The sequence below is a fragment of the Rutilus rutilus genome, assembly GCF_951802725.1.
Source record: "Rutilus rutilus genome assembly, chromosome: 1".
Taxonomy (NCBI): Eukaryota; Metazoa; Chordata; class Actinopteri; order Cypriniformes; family Leuciscidae; genus Rutilus; species Rutilus rutilus.
Window position 1 is genome coordinate 14,689,766 of NC_140209.1, and position 16,966 is coordinate 14,706,731.

Sequence of the window (16,966 nt, forward strand, 5' to 3'; positions counted from 1 at the left end):
GAAATTTTTATATTGATTATCAACATCAGGTCAAGCTAATCTTTTTTTTTACTGATAAATAATCAATTTATAAAAAAGCATCAAATTGTCATAATATTTTATAACTGTTGTCTACTTTCTACTATTACTTTAGGGCTCACTTTCATGTCCTTTCAATTTATATTTCTTTCAATGAATTATTTTGATGTACAGAAAATTTTATTTAAAGTGGTCATATAATGCCATTTTTGTACAAGGGTGGGAGACATATAAGCCTGTAAAAAGTTTTTATTTTTTACTTCAAATATTAGGCATAAAAAATATTGAGTTGTGTTGTACTGACTCTTGCATTTCCCAAAATATATGTGGTCTTTTAGATTTTGGATTTGAAATTGGATTTATTCACCAATTTGTTGCATTCGTGCCTAAAATTGTCATATGGTGTGACAAAAGTTATTCTATATAAAATGAAAATGGGATATACTCTTCCTAAGTAACTAACTTCAACATAAATCGTTATCATTCATTACTATCTTAAGATTTAACATTTCTTTTGTGCAGATTCATTAGATTTTGTATTGTTTTTCTAAATCATCATGCAAAGTAAGTCATCTCTCCTCAGCCTTTCCAGATAGTTTAGATTAATTATGTTAAACCTGGTTATAAATCTATGAAAATGCTTGTGACTCTTGCTGACACTATTTCTCTTGTGTTCCATTGACTTTTTTATGATTTATAATTAAGAAAGTATTTTTACTGGCACAATTCTGAATGTCACAACCAAATTATATAGTGTCACGCTATATGATGAACTGCACCACTCCACAATTTGTCAATGCAAAAAACTGTATTTTATTTGGATTCAACATTTAATTAATTCAATTCAGTTAACATTAATGATTAAAAAATAAATAAAAAAACATACTAACATTGTTTTAAAACTTTTAAAATGATAAGAAACTCAGAAATATGAGTAAATCAAACACCATCTCACTTCAAGAACATTCAACATGAACAATTTAAAATTAGAGAGTGTGTGTTGTAACAACAATTCTAATTGTTAAACAGTAAAAAACAAATCAATTTACAATTAGTTGAATGTTTTAGATTGAAAATTCATAGATATTAGTAAAACCAGATACAGTAAAAAACATACAATGTATCATTTGCATATGAATTATCCAATGAATCTTTAAACAAAAACAAAAATGTGTATTTCACATGGGATCTTTAAACATCAGTTGAAGCTGAAAAGCCAAAAGCCGATAACATTTCAGACCATATTAAACTTCAGCCAGTCAATCTTAGAAAGCTTGGTAGACCTGTGAAGAGGTTCTGGCTCAGATATTGTGCAAACTATTTACACAGCTGTAAAATATGCAGTCTGGTTTATTTGGCCAGATGAAGTTATTCTTGTCACCAACTTGCTTCATGCAATTAATCTCTGCCTCTTTGTGACATATCTTCATGATCTGGCCCACATATGGCCTATCATCGTAGTTGACAATGACAAACTTTCCAACAGTGTAGCTGGTGTCATCATCAGAATCGGTGCATTCTGCTTCGGCTGGGTGGTTTGCTTCTTTTGGTTTCACACAGGTAACATCTTGGAGAAGAGCACTTTGCTGTTCCACATTGGCACTGCCGGCTTTAGAAGCAGAGACGTCAATGTGAAGTTTCTTCGGCTGATAACAAAGACACATCTCTGGGTACTTGCAAAAGCAACTCGGGCGTCTATATAGTATTTCCCCAGGTGAAAAGGAGAGCACTTGGTGTGTGTTACTAATTCCAACCACTAGGCACACTGTTGAAGGAAGCAAGCTATCCATGGAAGAGATTTCATCTTCTTCAACCCATTCAATGGTCACTCTTTCTGTGTTTTGGCAAAGATAGTTAAACAAATCTTTAGGTGTTTGAAGATCTCCACCTCCATGGACATACTTGTCAGCAATACGTTTGAGAGCTCCGCCTATTCCATCAGGAGCCCCCTTGCCATGTGACCTCTCAGAAAAGTTCCAGGTAACCATTTTGAAACCCCAAGAGTATGGAATGCTGCTAAGAAGAAAGCAGTTTGCACGATTACTGTACAAAAGGCCAGCTATAAGTCAAACGTGTATAAAGTTAACATGGGAACATTGCTTATTACGTCCAGTAGGTGGCAGCCTGCCCTTACTCAACTTCACTGCAAGGGTTGCATCAGCCGCGACGCAGAATGCGTTATGAGGAAATTAACAGAATCTCCGGTTAGGTGTGGACTGTTAGTGTTTGATTACTGAGAAATTTACCCTGTTCTCATTACTCCTGAGTAGTTTCAGTTGGTGTGCGTCGATGACGATATGTAAGTGCACTGTTTACGAATGTTTCTTTGAGAGTTTCTAGTAGCTAACATTGTCATATGTGCTGCTGATTCATTCTAATGCTAAGCTAATTATGACGTTCGTGAAAGACATACATAGTGTAATATTTGTCAAGCATTAAGTGATTATTCTTTTCTATATGCTCACTGTAATGATGTAACAGCTCCAACTGATTACTTTATAGGAATTGTTGTTCTCTTTTGATTATATTCTGATAGTATTGTTCTGATGTTCTAGCTTATGAGCATACTGTTGTACTAATTGTGATAATATTATTGCAGTTAGTAATTATTATTCCTTCTCTCTGTTTATTTAGAACCACACAAACACATACAGAGAGCTACTGAATTGCATACTATTTATATTGCAAACCAAAGGAAGAAATACCTGAATGCCATACCGTGCTGATTGCTGTTTGTTATACCAACTATTGAAGTAAACCTATATCAACCTGGTTCTGTCTTCCTGAGTCGTGACTGACATCCTGTAGCGAATGCAACATATTACCACCTGATTGAGTCACAACTAAACCTTCCTAACATTTGGTCCTTCGAGCCGGAGGTGATTTGCTACAGTGACAGTATGGTTGATGAGTATCAAAGAGGAACTGTTCCAGAGTATGTACGGCCAACCCGCCAGAAACGTCATCCTGCTTACTATGACGATTTTGAAGTGGACTATGGAGGTTGTCAACTAGGTAACAAACATCCACAGCATGTAAGCACAGCACGGTATGAGCACAGAAGAGAACAGGAATTCAGTGTGAATAAAGGAGGTTTACAACAGATGGCACCTCATACTCCACCTAAAGATGTCCATCAGTCATCAGTCAACATCATATCCAAACCTTCCAGATTCAAGGGCACAATCCTTTCCAGCAACACAGCATCGGACAGCTCCCATGGAACTAGCTAGAGCATCTACTCCTTTTCATGAACAATCAGCTAATGATATGCCTGCCCCACACAGTAAGCTGCAAGGTCGACCATGTACCAGTGCTCCGTCTACCTTGTATGAAAGATCTGCCACTCTTGACCGGCATGCTTCTCCTTCATATGTGGTTTCCCCAGACCCTTATTCACCACAAGCCGGGCCTTCATGTTATTCCTTCAGTGGTATGAGTCGTGGTGTCAAGGACCCCAATTATCCCTTGCAGCAGCCGAGAGCTTCCCTGACTGAGCCACATGGTGCTGCCGACATGATGGTTATGATTGATAAAATGATGGGTCAGTTGCAGATCATGAAAGCCGAAGTTGCGTCAAAGCATGACACCCCTAGAGGACCAACACCCAGTCAGTCACAGCCTTATAGAGAGCCACCTCCTGTGCATTATGAATACCCTGACTCACAGTGGTACGCGCAACCACCACAGTATGCTGCAGACCGAACTCATGAAACATATGACAGATTTCAGGGCAGTTACGAGCCTGTCACTAGATTAAAGAGCGATATGTACCACCCTTCAAGGCCACTACCTGTTCAAAGACCAACGCCTTACTGGTTAGAGCAGCCTTCCATTCAGCTAAAAGAATCAGCTGCAGAATATCGAGGTCCTAAGCCCAGTATACCTTACCTGGTGCATAAAGATCCAAGCGAGTTCGCACGTCTGAAGCTTGCCCTGCACAATCTGCTACCTGAGGATGGGTCAGAGTTATTTAAGTATCAAATTTTGGTGGATCATCTACAGTTGGAGGATGCTAGACTGATTGCAGATTCTTTCCTCAACTCTCGATATCCTTACACTGAGACAATGAACGCTTTGACAGAGAAATTCGGTAAGCCTCATCAACTTGCATTGAATAAGATTGCGAAAGTAATGGATGCGCCAGATGTCCGTCCAGGAGACTCGGAAGCCTTTGAAAGGTTTGCATTACAAATTCAAGCCCTTGTAGGACTGCTGAAATCCTTAGGACCAGATGGGGATGCTGAATTGTTGTGTGGGTCCCACGTAGTTCGCCTGCTGACCAAGTTGCCACCTGATTTAAGAGCTGCCTTCAGGAGACAAATGCTGCCTCATCATGCCACAACCTTTACACTCACAGAGTTCTCCAAATGGTTGCAGTCTGAATCGTGGTGTCAAAATAGTGATCTGCTGGGAAACATTCAGTTAAAGGGATGGACAAAACAAAGAATTGAGAAACGCAAAGAACAAAGGCTAAGACCAGCTACTGTACTGCACGGAGCAAGCAGTTTCACCCCAAATAGTACTTCCTCTCTAGTCAAAGCAGCCACTTCACCAGAGCGGCAGGTGAAAAGTAAAGCCTTTTGTCCCTACTGCGAGAAAACAGACCATTTCCTTAGTCAGTGCCTCAACTTTCAGCAGCTCACGACTGAACAAGTGAAAACCTGGATTCAAACCAACAAGCGCTGTTGGAAGTGTGGTAGAACACATTTAGCTGCACAGTGCAATTTGAAAAAACCCTGCAACAAATGTAGAGGTAAACATTTGCTCATACTCCATGACATCAATTACAAGGCAGTCAAAGATACTGTGCCAGCATTAAGTTCCACAGCTGAAACTTTATATCTGGACAGACCTGGAACAGATAATCGAGTCTTGCTGAAAGTTGTCAGAGTTCTGTTGAGATATAAGAACCGTACCTTGGACACTTATGCTATCCTTGATGATGGATCTGAACGCACCATCTTGTTACTTGCTGCAGCTCAGCAACTGAATTTGAAAGGTGATGAGGAAGAGTTATCCATTAGAACTATCCAGCAGAAAGTGTCACGTTTGCAAGGCTCAACAGTTTCATTCAGCATATCTCCAGTGGCGCAACCACATAAGACGTACCATATCAAGCAAGCCTTACTGTGGATCAGCTGGGATTATCTAACCAATCCTATCCGATGGAGGCACTCGTAAGCAAGTACAAACACCTGAAGGGTCTTCCCATTCAGTCCTTTGAGAAGATTCACCCACTCCTTCTGATTGGTGCCGATCAGCCTCATTTAATCACCCCAATTGAGCCGGTTCATCTTGGACCACCTGGCGGGCCAGCCGCCATCAAGACAAGACTGGGTTGGACACTACAGGGTCCAGCAAAGCTCCTTCTGAATCCTCTGAATCCTCATCAGATCCTTTTCACATCGGTGTCATCCAGGCAAACAGAGCTAATAAGAAATGTTGTGAAGTTATGGGAACTGGACATTCTTCCGTACCGTAATGAGAAATCGGTTACTCGCTCCAGGGAGGATCAAACAGCTCTTGAACTCCTGAACAAAGGAACTATCAGAGTTGACATCAATGGAGTCCAGAGGTATGCTACCCCCCTGTTACGTAAAGATAACATGGCTTGTCTTAATGCCTCTCATGAAGCAGTAATGCCACACCTGCGGAGACTTGAACAACATCTCTGAAAAGATCCTAAACGCGCAGCGACCTACTCTGTTGAAATCAAGAAACTAGTGGATGAAGGGTATGTAGCCAAACTGGATCCAGATAAAGCACCCCAGAGCCATGAAAGGTGGTTCATACCACATCATATGGTCACCCACAATGACAAAAATCGACTGGTCTTCAACTGCTCGTTCCAGTACAAGGGGATGAACTTAAACGAATCCCTAATTCCTGGCCCAGTGCTTGGTCCATCACTCCTTGGAGTCCTGATAAGATTCAGAGAGCATTCCATTGCTGTGAGTGGGGATGTGAAGGGAATGTTCCATCAAGTCCGACTTTTGGAACAGGACAGACCTATCCTGCGGTTTCTTTGGAGAGATATGGAACGAGACAGGGAAGCGGACGTTTATGAATGGCGGGTGCTCCCATTTGGCACTACTTGCAGCCCCTGCTGCACTTCCTATGCACTGCACAAACATGTCCTTGACAACACAGAGACAGGTGATAACCTACAATTCACTATACAAAAGAGCTTCTATGTTGATAACTGTCTCCAGAGCATGAACACAGTTGATGAGGCCAGAGGGCTGATTAACCGTCTCAGGGAGCTTCTGGCAGTTGGAGGATTCAACATCCGACAGTGGGCCTCAAACCAACCTAGTGTAGTAAGTCATTTGCCTAAAGAAGCTCAGTCTACCAGCACTGAGCTGTGGTTATCACAAAGGGAAACAGAAGTTCCTGAATCCACTCTAGGTCTGCACTGGCATTGCCCCACCGACACTCTTAGGTACAAGCACCGTCCCCTAGAGTACGGAAAGCCCACCATGCGCAATTTATATCGAGTTCTTGCCAGTCAGTATGACCCATTGAGCTTCATTCTACCATACACCACCAGAGCAAAAATCCTCATCCAAAAACTGTGGGCTAAGCCGAGAGAATGGGATGATCCTTTATTCCCTGATGAACTCTTGGAGAACTGGCTGCAGTGGGAAGACGAACTCAAAGCACTTTCCACTATTACTTTCCCTAGATGCTATGTGACTCCAGAAATGGATAATTCCTCTGTCATAAGAGAAATACATGTGTTCTGTGACGCATCAGAAAGAGCCTATGGTGCAGTCTCATACCTGAGAACGGAGAATAGTCAAGGCAAGGTACAGTTAGCATTCCTACTTGCACGCTCCAGAGTTGCACCCAAGAAACAGTTGTCCATTCCCAGACTTGAACTCTGCGCAGCACTCTGCGGAGCCCAGTTAGCGGAGTTGCTAAGGAAGGAACTTACACTTGAGTATCAGAACATCACCTTGTGGTCTGATTCAACCACAGTGCTGAGTTGGTTGCATTCAGATTCGTGCCGGTTTAAAGTCTTTGTTGGCACCAGGATCACGGATATCCAAGAGACAACAAACCCAAAGGATTGGAGGTACGTGGACTCTGCTCAGAATCCTGCTGACGACTTAAGAGGGGAAAACGTCTTGAGGATCTAGCCAGACCAAACAGATGGAGTAATGGACCCCCCTTTCTCTTAATGCACCCTGATCAATGGCCTAAGTGTCCTGATAACAGCTCCTTAGAAGGTGAATCAAAGTTGCGTAAGTCAATGTTCTGTGCCCTCAATGTAGTGACCTCCGACTCAGAGATTCCTGATGCCAGCCAGTATACAGACTACAGAGAATTACTGGAAGCTACTGCACAATATGTTCATGGGGCAGCAAATGGAGAGCCACTAACAGCTGCAGATTTCCTACAAGCAGAAATACTTCAGTGGAGAACATCTCAGCAAGCTAGTTTTCTCTGTGACATCCAATGCCTGAAACAAGGTAAACCTCTTCTTTCAAACAGTAAACTGCTCACTTTGTGTCCAGAGCTGGACAAAGAAATGGATGTAATTCGAGTGGGAGGAAGACTTCGACGAGCTGAGGCACTCGACATTGCCACGAAGCACCCAATTGTCCTTGAATCCCAGTCATGCCCTTACCAAGCTTATAATCCGAGACTACGATCAGCAGTTAAGACATCCAGGCTCAGAGAGAGTTCTAGCTGAAATTAGAAGGAAGTTTTGGATTCTGCGTGGTAGAGAGGCTATCCGAAATCACCAATTCCGATGCACTGACTGTAGGAGATGGAGAGCTAAACCAGAAATCCCACAAATGTCAGAATTGCCTGTGGCTCGACTTCAACTATTTAAGCCTGCATTTTATTCCACGGGAATGGATTGCTTCGGGCCCTTCTCAGTTAAGATTGGAAGGAGAGTGGAGAAAAGATGGGGAATAATTTGGAAGTGTTTAACAACCAGATGTGTCCATCTTGACATATTATCAAGTATTGACACTGATTCTTTCCTCATGGCATTTAGGAGATTTGTGGCACGTAGAGGAACTCCTTTTGAGCTGTGGTCTGACCAAGGGACAAATTTTAAGGGAGGGGAGAGAGAGTTGCAGGAAGCATTCAAAATGATGTCACCTGAACTACAGCAACAGTTGGCAAAGCAGAAAGTTCCCTTTCACTTTAACCCACCTGGAGATCCTCATTTCGGAGGAGTATGGGAACGTGAGATACGATCTGTAAAATCAGCTCTGTATGCTTCTGTTGGTGCTCAATCGGTAACAGAGGAAGTCTTCAGGACAGTGTTAATTGAGGTAGAGGGAATACTGAACTCCAAGCCTCTTGGATACCTATCCTCTGACGTCTCAGACACTGATCCTATCACTCCAAATCACCTTCTTATGGGGCGGCTGGATGGCTCTCTCCCACAAGTTGTATACCCGCAGAGCGAAATGATCAGTCGTAAACGATGGCGCCACAGTCAAATCCTCACAGACTTATTCTGGTCCTCATTCATTAAGTACTACCTACCAAATGTGCAGACCCGATCTAAATGGCAGAAAGACGTTGAGGACATGGCCGTTGGGAATGTTGTTATGCTGGTAGACCCTCAATTGCCTAGAGCTATGTGGTTAATCGGAAAGGTCACCAAGGTCATGCCAAGTTCAGATGGGCATATCAGAGCTGCAGATGTGCGAATCAATGGACGAACCTATACCAGACCAGTTTCAAGGATGATTGTACTTCCTGCTATCCCTGATGACACAGAAACCTTATAATTATAGACCATATCAGAGACAAATTTAGTTTCTAAATTTGGGGGCGGTTGTACAAAAGGCCAGCTATAAGTCAAACGTGTATAAAGTTAACATGGGAACATTGCTTATTACGTCCAGTAGGTGGCAGCCTGCCCTTACTCAACTTCACTGCAAGGGTTGCATCAGCCGCGACGCAGAATGCGTTATGAGGAAATTAACAGAATCTCCGGTTAGGTGTGGACTGTTAGTGTTTGATTACTGAGAAATTTACCCTGTTCTCATTACTCCTGAGTAGTTTCAGTTGGTGTGCGTCGATGACGATATGTAAGTGCACTGTTTACGAATGTTTCTTTGAGAGTTTCTAGTAGCTAACATTGTCATATGTGCTGCTGATTCATTCTAATGCTAAGCTAATTATGACGTTCGTGAAAGACATACATAATGTAATATTTGTCAAGCATTAAGTGATTATTCTTTTCTATATGCTCACTGTAATGATGTAACAGCTCCAACTGATTACTTTATAGGAATTGTTGTTCTCTTTTGATTATATTCTGATAGTATTGTTCTGATGTTCTAGCTTATGAGCATACTGTTGTACTAATTGTGATAATATTATTGCAGTTAGTAATTATTATTCCTTCTCTCTGTTTATTTAGAACCACACAAACACATACAGAGAGCTACTGAATTGCATACTATTTATATTGCAAACCAAAGGAAGAAATACCTGAATGCCATACCGTGCTGATTGCTGTTTGTTATACCAACTATTGAAGTAAACCTATATCAACCTGGTTCTGTCTTCCTGAGTCGTGACTGACATCCTGTAGCGAATGCAACATATTACCACCTGATTGAGTCACAACTAAACCTTCCTAACAATTACGATACTGGGTTGCAGGACCATCACTTAGGATGTGGAGTGTATCAATTTCATGATCACTCTTGGCCTTAAAGTCCTCTATAACTGGCTTGATGTGAGCCCACACTGCCCTTTCATCATGTCTCAGAGACTGCGATAGCTCTGGGACCCACCAATACCATAGGCCACCCCTGTGTGTAGAGTTGCTTGTTGTCTGTTGCCTCCAAAGTGAAAGGCTTGAATTTCAGTGTTAAGCTTGCAAGCATAGTTTTCACTGAAATCAATATGAAGGACCATTTCATTGTTTTGCAAGTTCTCTTTGAGATGTCTGAACTCCCTAACCTGATGAATCCAATTGTAGTGATGACTAGCCAGTTCCTCAAGATCTTTCTGGATGACTACTAGCAGTTCTCCAATTGAACCCGCTTTGGTTCTTTTAACCCAGTTCTTGTAGGTTTTTTCTCCGACTGTAATAGGCTCTCTCTGCCACTGTTCCCATGTGACCCTCTCAGCGGGATTATGCTCTCTGAACTTAACCTCCTCAAAACAGCATTCTGTGCATTGCCGCCTCATGCACAAGTCATTATCCATGCTGCAGCATATGGATGACAGCAGTGTCGAAAGACTTTTTGTTGTGATTAGTCCTCTTTTTGAAAGAGTTACAATCAGAAGCCTCATGTTTTCATGTTGATGGCATGCACAGGTGTTACGATCACATGGTTTTGGTTGAGTGATGTAGAATGGTTTGTATCTGGTGAACTGCCTGTAAGACATTCTGTGCAATTTATCACTCTTATCATTAAAGACTTTATGAAGGTCTTTAAGTGTGCTTGTGAGGATCATTCTTTGTTTCTTCTCTTTTCTTCCAATTGTGTCCTTTTTTCCAGGAAGTAAAATGCTGTTCTCATCTAATTGCAGAAAAGCCTCAACCCTTTTTTTCCTCTCAATGGCCAATTTTTTTGCTGCTCGGTGGTTAAACTTCTCACTAACAGTGCGAGCAGGCTTTTGCTCTATTTTTCGTTCACATTTTTTTCCTGTATCTTTCTGTTTTGGAGTGTTCTTCTTTCATTTTTTTCATAAGTACCTGATTCTGCTTTTTAACTTTCTTAATTGTTTCCTCAGCTTATCATTCTGATCTATCATCTTGCTTGGGATGGACACTTCAGACACCTGTAGATTCTCAGGGGGGCATTCAGGAGGAGAATTGGTAAAGGAATGTGACTGGACAGAAGGCTCTAGTGTGCTGTTATTTGTTGGTGCCACAGCATTATCTTCATTCAGTGATGCTTCAAGAGATGGAGGGGTCAGGTTCATAATGGCAGTCACTTCTTTTTTCCTTTTTCTGTATTTCTTTTGTGCATCTCTCCACATCTCTCTCATTTTTTCTTGTCTTGAAGGAGGAAGAGACTGTACACTGAATGCCTTGAGTTTTCCCTTTTGTTTCTTCTCTTTATACCTGGTAATAAAAAATATGTAATTAAGATATTTTCATTCCTTTCAGTTTCACCATCTTGATAATAGTATCATGTGTTGAAGTTACACTATGTTGTGGCCTAGACTTTCATCCCTATAGTAGGTGTCTATTCTGTGTGAACTGGCATGATCTCTTTACTTTTTCCTCCTTTCCCTCAGGACCTCCTCTCTCCCTGTATTTTTGTGTCCTCTCTTTACTTGACATTTCTGCCTGACAGACAAAACATTGCATCTTTTAATAGGCAAAGCATTGCAAATATGGTGAAACATGGTTAAATTAAGTATAAAATTGAAAAGAAATACATTAATTGTATAGTTAATTTAATGTTCACTATTAAATTCATTGAATATGTTTTGAATAGTTATTTATTTATCATTAAAAAAGGTGTATGTAATATTGTGTGACAAATATATCATATGGTGTGACTTAGAAAAACAGTCACACCATATGATACAGTGTCACACCATATGACGTTTTGTTCAGTTAAGCTAATCTCTTGGTTAACTAAAAACAGCTAGCTTATACTTAGCATGTAAATTGCCACATGGCAGGAATGATTTTTAAAAATTAATAAGTAAAATTCGTATAAAAGTGTTTCATTTTTATGTAAATAATGTCACACCATAAGACACAAAACATTGACCACTAGTGAGCATATCAGATACAGAGCTTTTTAATTAAAAATTAAGAAGCCAGAACTCACCTCTTGACCTTGCAAAGCACTCCAGAGATGACACTGCAACTTCCTGGTTGAGTGTGGACCTCTTCATCATAATGATGTCCAAATTATTGCCCGTTCAAAATATAAATTGCAGTGTCACACCATATGACGCCCATTTTACGGACAAAATGTATTTGGCCAGAACTTGCTTTAAAATCATACACAGACATCAACACTTTCTGTGTCTGTTGAAATGGCCTAATTCTTTTACTTAAACTGTAAATATAACAATTATTTATACTTTGCTGATATATATTGGCATATTAGTAAGGTCACACATATCCCAGACAGTCACACCACATGACAATTTTGATGTTTAGATAAAAATTTGAAGTAGAGGTCTTTATACACCAACTACAGCTATGGTATGCTGTAATAATATCTTGTCAGAGGAACAACATGAAGATATATATTTTTAACAAATACCCATTTTTATTAGGTTATGACATCATGGACGGGTAGAATTGCATGTCATGTCTCCCACCCACAAGCTAATATGATTCTTTAGGGTTTAAATTAAAAGTTTGTAATATACTTTAATTAAAAAATCTCATTAGTATTGTAAGAAAACACTAATTTTACCTGGTCAAAAACAGCTCTGTTTTCAGCACGCCGTTTCAGTGCATGTGTCTTTAAATGATAATGAGCTTTGCTCACCCCACTCCTCTGTTCTGTGCGTACACCGTTTGAAATAATAACACAATATCCATAACGCCTTGTTCATTATAAACGTGGGATTATGTTACGTCGTACATAGAAAACATGCTGTAATGTACCCTGAGTATAAACCTTAGATGCATTCATCGTGAAGCGTGCAGCAAGGTTTGCAAATTTGCAAAGATATAAATATTAATATAAAGGTTAATAAAACATTACACTCACTTCTGGAGGTTCAACAGGAACACGTTGGTACCGATCAGTTTTTTCTCGTTTGTAAAGCTGTCTGGTGTGAAATGATTCGCGCGAACATGAAAGCATTCCCGTGAGGGAATCCCCGCGTCAATCCTTTGGGCATATCCCTTCAAAAACAAAACTCGGCCACTGCGTCTTCAACGGTTTGGATTTAGGAACATCAAAATGACTGCTGTGTTCCTTATTACACCGAAGAACAATCGCAGACGCCATTCTGCTCATAGACAGCGCTCCAGTGAGGGTATCAACAATGACGCGCTGACTATGATGACGAGCGAGGGCGGGTCTGTGTTGAAACGCTGCTGTCACTCACCAATCGTGGGAGGGGCGTCGATTTTGTGATGTCACAAAATCGAACGGCTTGATTTCAGAGAGGGTCAAACATATAAGGAGATTAAAAAAAAAAAAACACTGGATGGATTTTTATCATTTTATGATGGTTGTGTACAGGCACTGCCAACACACATTTCAGTACAATCAACTTGTAAAAGTGCATGTACCATTATATGACCCCTTTAATACATTTTTCTTTCATGTCAGACCTGATGGAAGAGAGTGAACTGAAGGAGGAGAGTGAAGAACTGAGTGAAGGGGAGGAGGAGAGTGAAGAACTGAGTGAAGTGGAGGAGGGGAGTGAAGAACTGAGTGAAGTGGAGGAGGAGAGTGAAGAACTGAGTGAAGTGGAGGAGGAACATCATGTCAAACCTGGAGAAAAACCTTTGAGTCACTCAAAGACTAAAAAGACATTTTTAAAGAAAAGAAGAGCCAAGCAATCTTTCACCTGCACTCAGTGTGGAAAGAGTTTATCAAGCAAACAAAGACTTGAGATTCACATGAGAATTCATACTGGAGAGAAGCCGTTCTCATGTGATCAATGCGGTAAGAGTTTCACGCAATCATCAAGCCTTGAAAGTCACATGAGGATCCACACTGGAGAGAAGCCGTTTAAGTGTGATAAATGTGGGAAAGATTTCAGTCAATCTTCAAACCTTAAAGTACACATGATGATCCACACCGGAGAGAAGCCGTTCTCATGTGATCAGTGCGGCAAAACATTTCTCTGTGCATCAGACCTGAAGAGACACCTGACAGTTCATACGAAGGAGAAGCCGCATTCATGTTCTGTGTGTGGAAAGAGTTTTTCACGGCTGCAACATTTACATAATCATGAGAAAATCCACACTGGTGTGAGAGAGTACATGTGTTTTGAGTGTGAGAAGACTTTTATTACAGCGAGCGATTTAAAACAGCACCAAATAATTCACATTGGAGAAAAACCTTACAAGTGTTCACACTGTGACAAGAGATTCAGTCAATCAGGACATCTGAAAAGACATGAGATGATCCACTCTGGAGAGAAGCCACAGATGTGTGATCTGTGTGGAAAGAGTTTCTCTCTTAAAAGTGTCCTGAAGCGACACATGATGATCCACACTGGAGAGAAACCGTTTAAGTGTGATAAATGTGGGAAAGATTTCAGTCGATCTTCAAACCTTAAAGGACACATGAGGATCCACACCAGAGAGAAGCCATTCTCATGTGATCAATGCGGCAAAACTTTTCTTTTGGCATCACACCTGAAGACACACCTGACAGTTCATACGAAGGAGAAGCCGCATTCATGTTCTGTGTGTGGAAAGAGTTTTTCACTGCTGCAATATTTACATAAACATGAGAAAATTCATACTGGTGTGAGAGAGTACGTGTGCTTTGAGTGTGAGAAGACTTTTACTACAGAAAACAGTTTAAAACTGCACCAGAGAAATCACACTGGAGAAAAACTTTGCAAGTGTTCACACTGTGACAAGAGATTCAGTCATTTAGCAAATCTGAAAAGACATGAGAAGATCCACACCGGAGAAAAACCTTACAAGTGTTCACACTGTGACAAGAGATTCAGTCATTTAGCAAATCTTAAAAGACATGAGAAGATCCACACCGGAGAAAAACCTTACAAGTGTTCACACTGTGACAAGAGATTCAGTCATTTAGCAAATCTGAAAAGACATGAGAAGATCCACACCGGAGAAAAACCTTACAAGTGTTCACACTGTGACAAGAGATTCAGTCATTTAGCAAATCTGAAAAGACATGAGAAGATCCACACCGGAGAAAAACCTTACAAGTGTTCACACTGTGACAAGAGATTCAGTGATTTAGCAAATCTGAAAAGACATGAGAAGATCCACACTGGAGAAAAACCTTACAAGTGTTCACACTGTGACAAGAGATTCAGTCAATCATCACATCTGAAAACACATGAGAGGATCCACAGCAGAGAGAAGCCGCACACGTGTGATCAGTGTGGAAAGAGTTTCTCTATTAAAAGTCACCTGAAGCGACACATGCTTCCATACAGTGGAGAAACCACATCACCTCAGTCTGAGTTCACAGTAAGTAGTTCATTTTCATGTGCTGAGCAACAAAATCTCTTCTGTGTAAGTTAGACACACATCACTCTATAGCCAAATCTCTCCTCTCCACCTATAGCTGGTGTGTGGTGAACACAGGACACTTTGTTGATTGATTGATATCTATTAACTTGCGCTCACTGACAGTAGGTGGCGCTCATGTAAAAGCAGAAATAAAGCACTATGCAGGGCTCTAGGCTGCGAGTAAATGTAAATTCATTATAATCCATCCTAAAGCTTGGAAGAGCCAGGACATTTTTTTAATATAAATCTGATTGTATTTTAGCCTGGTAATACCAAACTCTTGCTACTTCGCTTTGCTTCGTAAACAGAGTCTGGCGATTCAATTATCATTGGTTACCCGTAAGCCAATCACATAACGTTTGGTTATGACGTGTGTTATGCGCAGGCTCAGCCGCATCTAACTTCCACTGAAAACAAATGTATGATGCGAAATACCGGAGTGAACATGTCTGTGAACGACTTTTGCAGATTATGTGAAGTAAATCTATGCATCCACGGTATAATCAGCGTCTACGTCACGGTTTTCAGCCTGCCCTCTGTTCGTTGATTTGCCGGCTGTTTTCAGGCCGGAGGAAAACGGAAAGCTATGACGCTGTCTCTGAGTACAGAAGCGAAATGAAATTGAGCCGAAGTACGAAGTCTGACGTAGTCAGGCTAATAGTATTTGTCTAAAAGAAGAATGTTAAGAATGTTATACACACCTTGGATGACTTGAGGGGGAGTAAATTCATGGGCACTGACTTGGAAACCAAGAGAAACACTGTGCCATTAACAAACAAGTTCATGAAGTTTTAAGTTATAAGGCTTTTAAGTCCACAAATCACCAATATTCACTGTGGATTTAATTTATTTTATTTATTCGTTTATTTAACAGGGACAATGCAGTATAACATTGCTACAATTTCATGCAGCCGATGCTCTACATATAGGCTTCTAGCCAGAGGCTAATTTGCAGCCCCAAATTAATGTAGTAATGCTAACCGTCAGTGTTGGGGAGTAGTTAACTACAAGTAGCGACGCTACTAACTTAACTACATTTTTCAGTAGCTTGGCAGTAGCTCAGTTGCTTTTTAAACAGTGTAGCTTTTCCAGTAGCTAACTACTTTTTGCAGCAAGTAGCGGTGTAGCGCGAGCAAAAGCTACATTGCGTTTTGTCAAGGCCTGCGCGAATCAGCACGATGCAAGGATATTCTTCTTCTTGTTAGATTACAAACTAATTTTTTGCCATTACCGCCACCTGTTGTTTAATCACACATCTTGCGGCTAACGGTTCACTGACGTACAGAAGTGGGTTGACAGTGACACACCCATATTATCCATTATGGAGCAAGACGTGGCGGCAGATTTGGAGGATGGAGAAACAACCGAAACAACTAACTTTAATTACCCATGGCCTTATTTGTCCAAGTTCATGTCTCTCAAAGAAACAACAAGTAAAGGTTATACTTTGGTATGCAATCTTTGCAAACCAAAGTTTAAAACGCTGTCTACGTCGAAGACCTCAAGCACAAATTTAAGGACGCACATACAGGTGAGTAATGGCCATTTTAAATGTATTAATTATCCTGCTTTATTGTTCTCTATGTTACATCAAATTTCTATTTCTGATTTAATTACAATGACCCGCCATGATCTGTCCGCCAGTTTGGTAATGAACATAAAAGACCACTAACGTTTGCGCCATCGTGTTTGTCAGTTGAACAAAAAATGTAATCTTAGTTTGTTTATCGCACGACAAAGGCTTTGATCTAATTAAATTGCTGTATAGATTTGTTGTGACTGGTTTCAGAGCGAACCGAA

General features: G+C 40.7%; 2 protein-coding genes across 11 annotated transcripts in view; both read left to right on the forward strand.

Moving 5' to 3' along the window:
- Positions 1-16,966, forward strand: part of LOC311290866 (uncharacterized protein) — a 32,942-nt gene that overhangs the window by 3,780 nt on the left and 12,196 nt on the right. For all 9 annotated transcript variants that reach the window (XM_084409598.1, XM_084409599.1, XM_084409600.1 and 6 more), the window contains one exon: positions 13,272-15,124. In XM_084409598.1, the coding sequence (XP_084265724.1) occupies positions 13,272-15,124 (1,853 nt within the window). The remainder of the gene's footprint in view (positions 1-13,271; positions 15,125-16,966) is intronic.
- LOC311288374 (uncharacterized protein) lies at positions 1,030-10,575 on the forward strand. 2 transcript variants are annotated; one of them, XM_084405766.1, is made up of 3 exons: positions 1,030-2,317; positions 2,653-9,083; positions 9,419-10,575. In XM_084405766.1, the coding sequence occupies exon 2, from the start codon at positions 3,148-3,150 to the stop codon at positions 5,200-5,202; it is 2,055 nt and encodes a 684-aa protein (XP_084261892.1). In that variant the 5' UTR covers positions 1,030-2,317; positions 2,653-3,147; the 3' UTR covers positions 5,203-9,083; positions 9,419-10,575. The 2 variants fall into 2 exon arrangements, with proteins under 2 accessions (XP_084261892.1, XP_084261893.1); XM_084405767.1 differs by lacking the exon at positions 1,030-2,317 and having other exon boundaries at positions 5,199-9,083.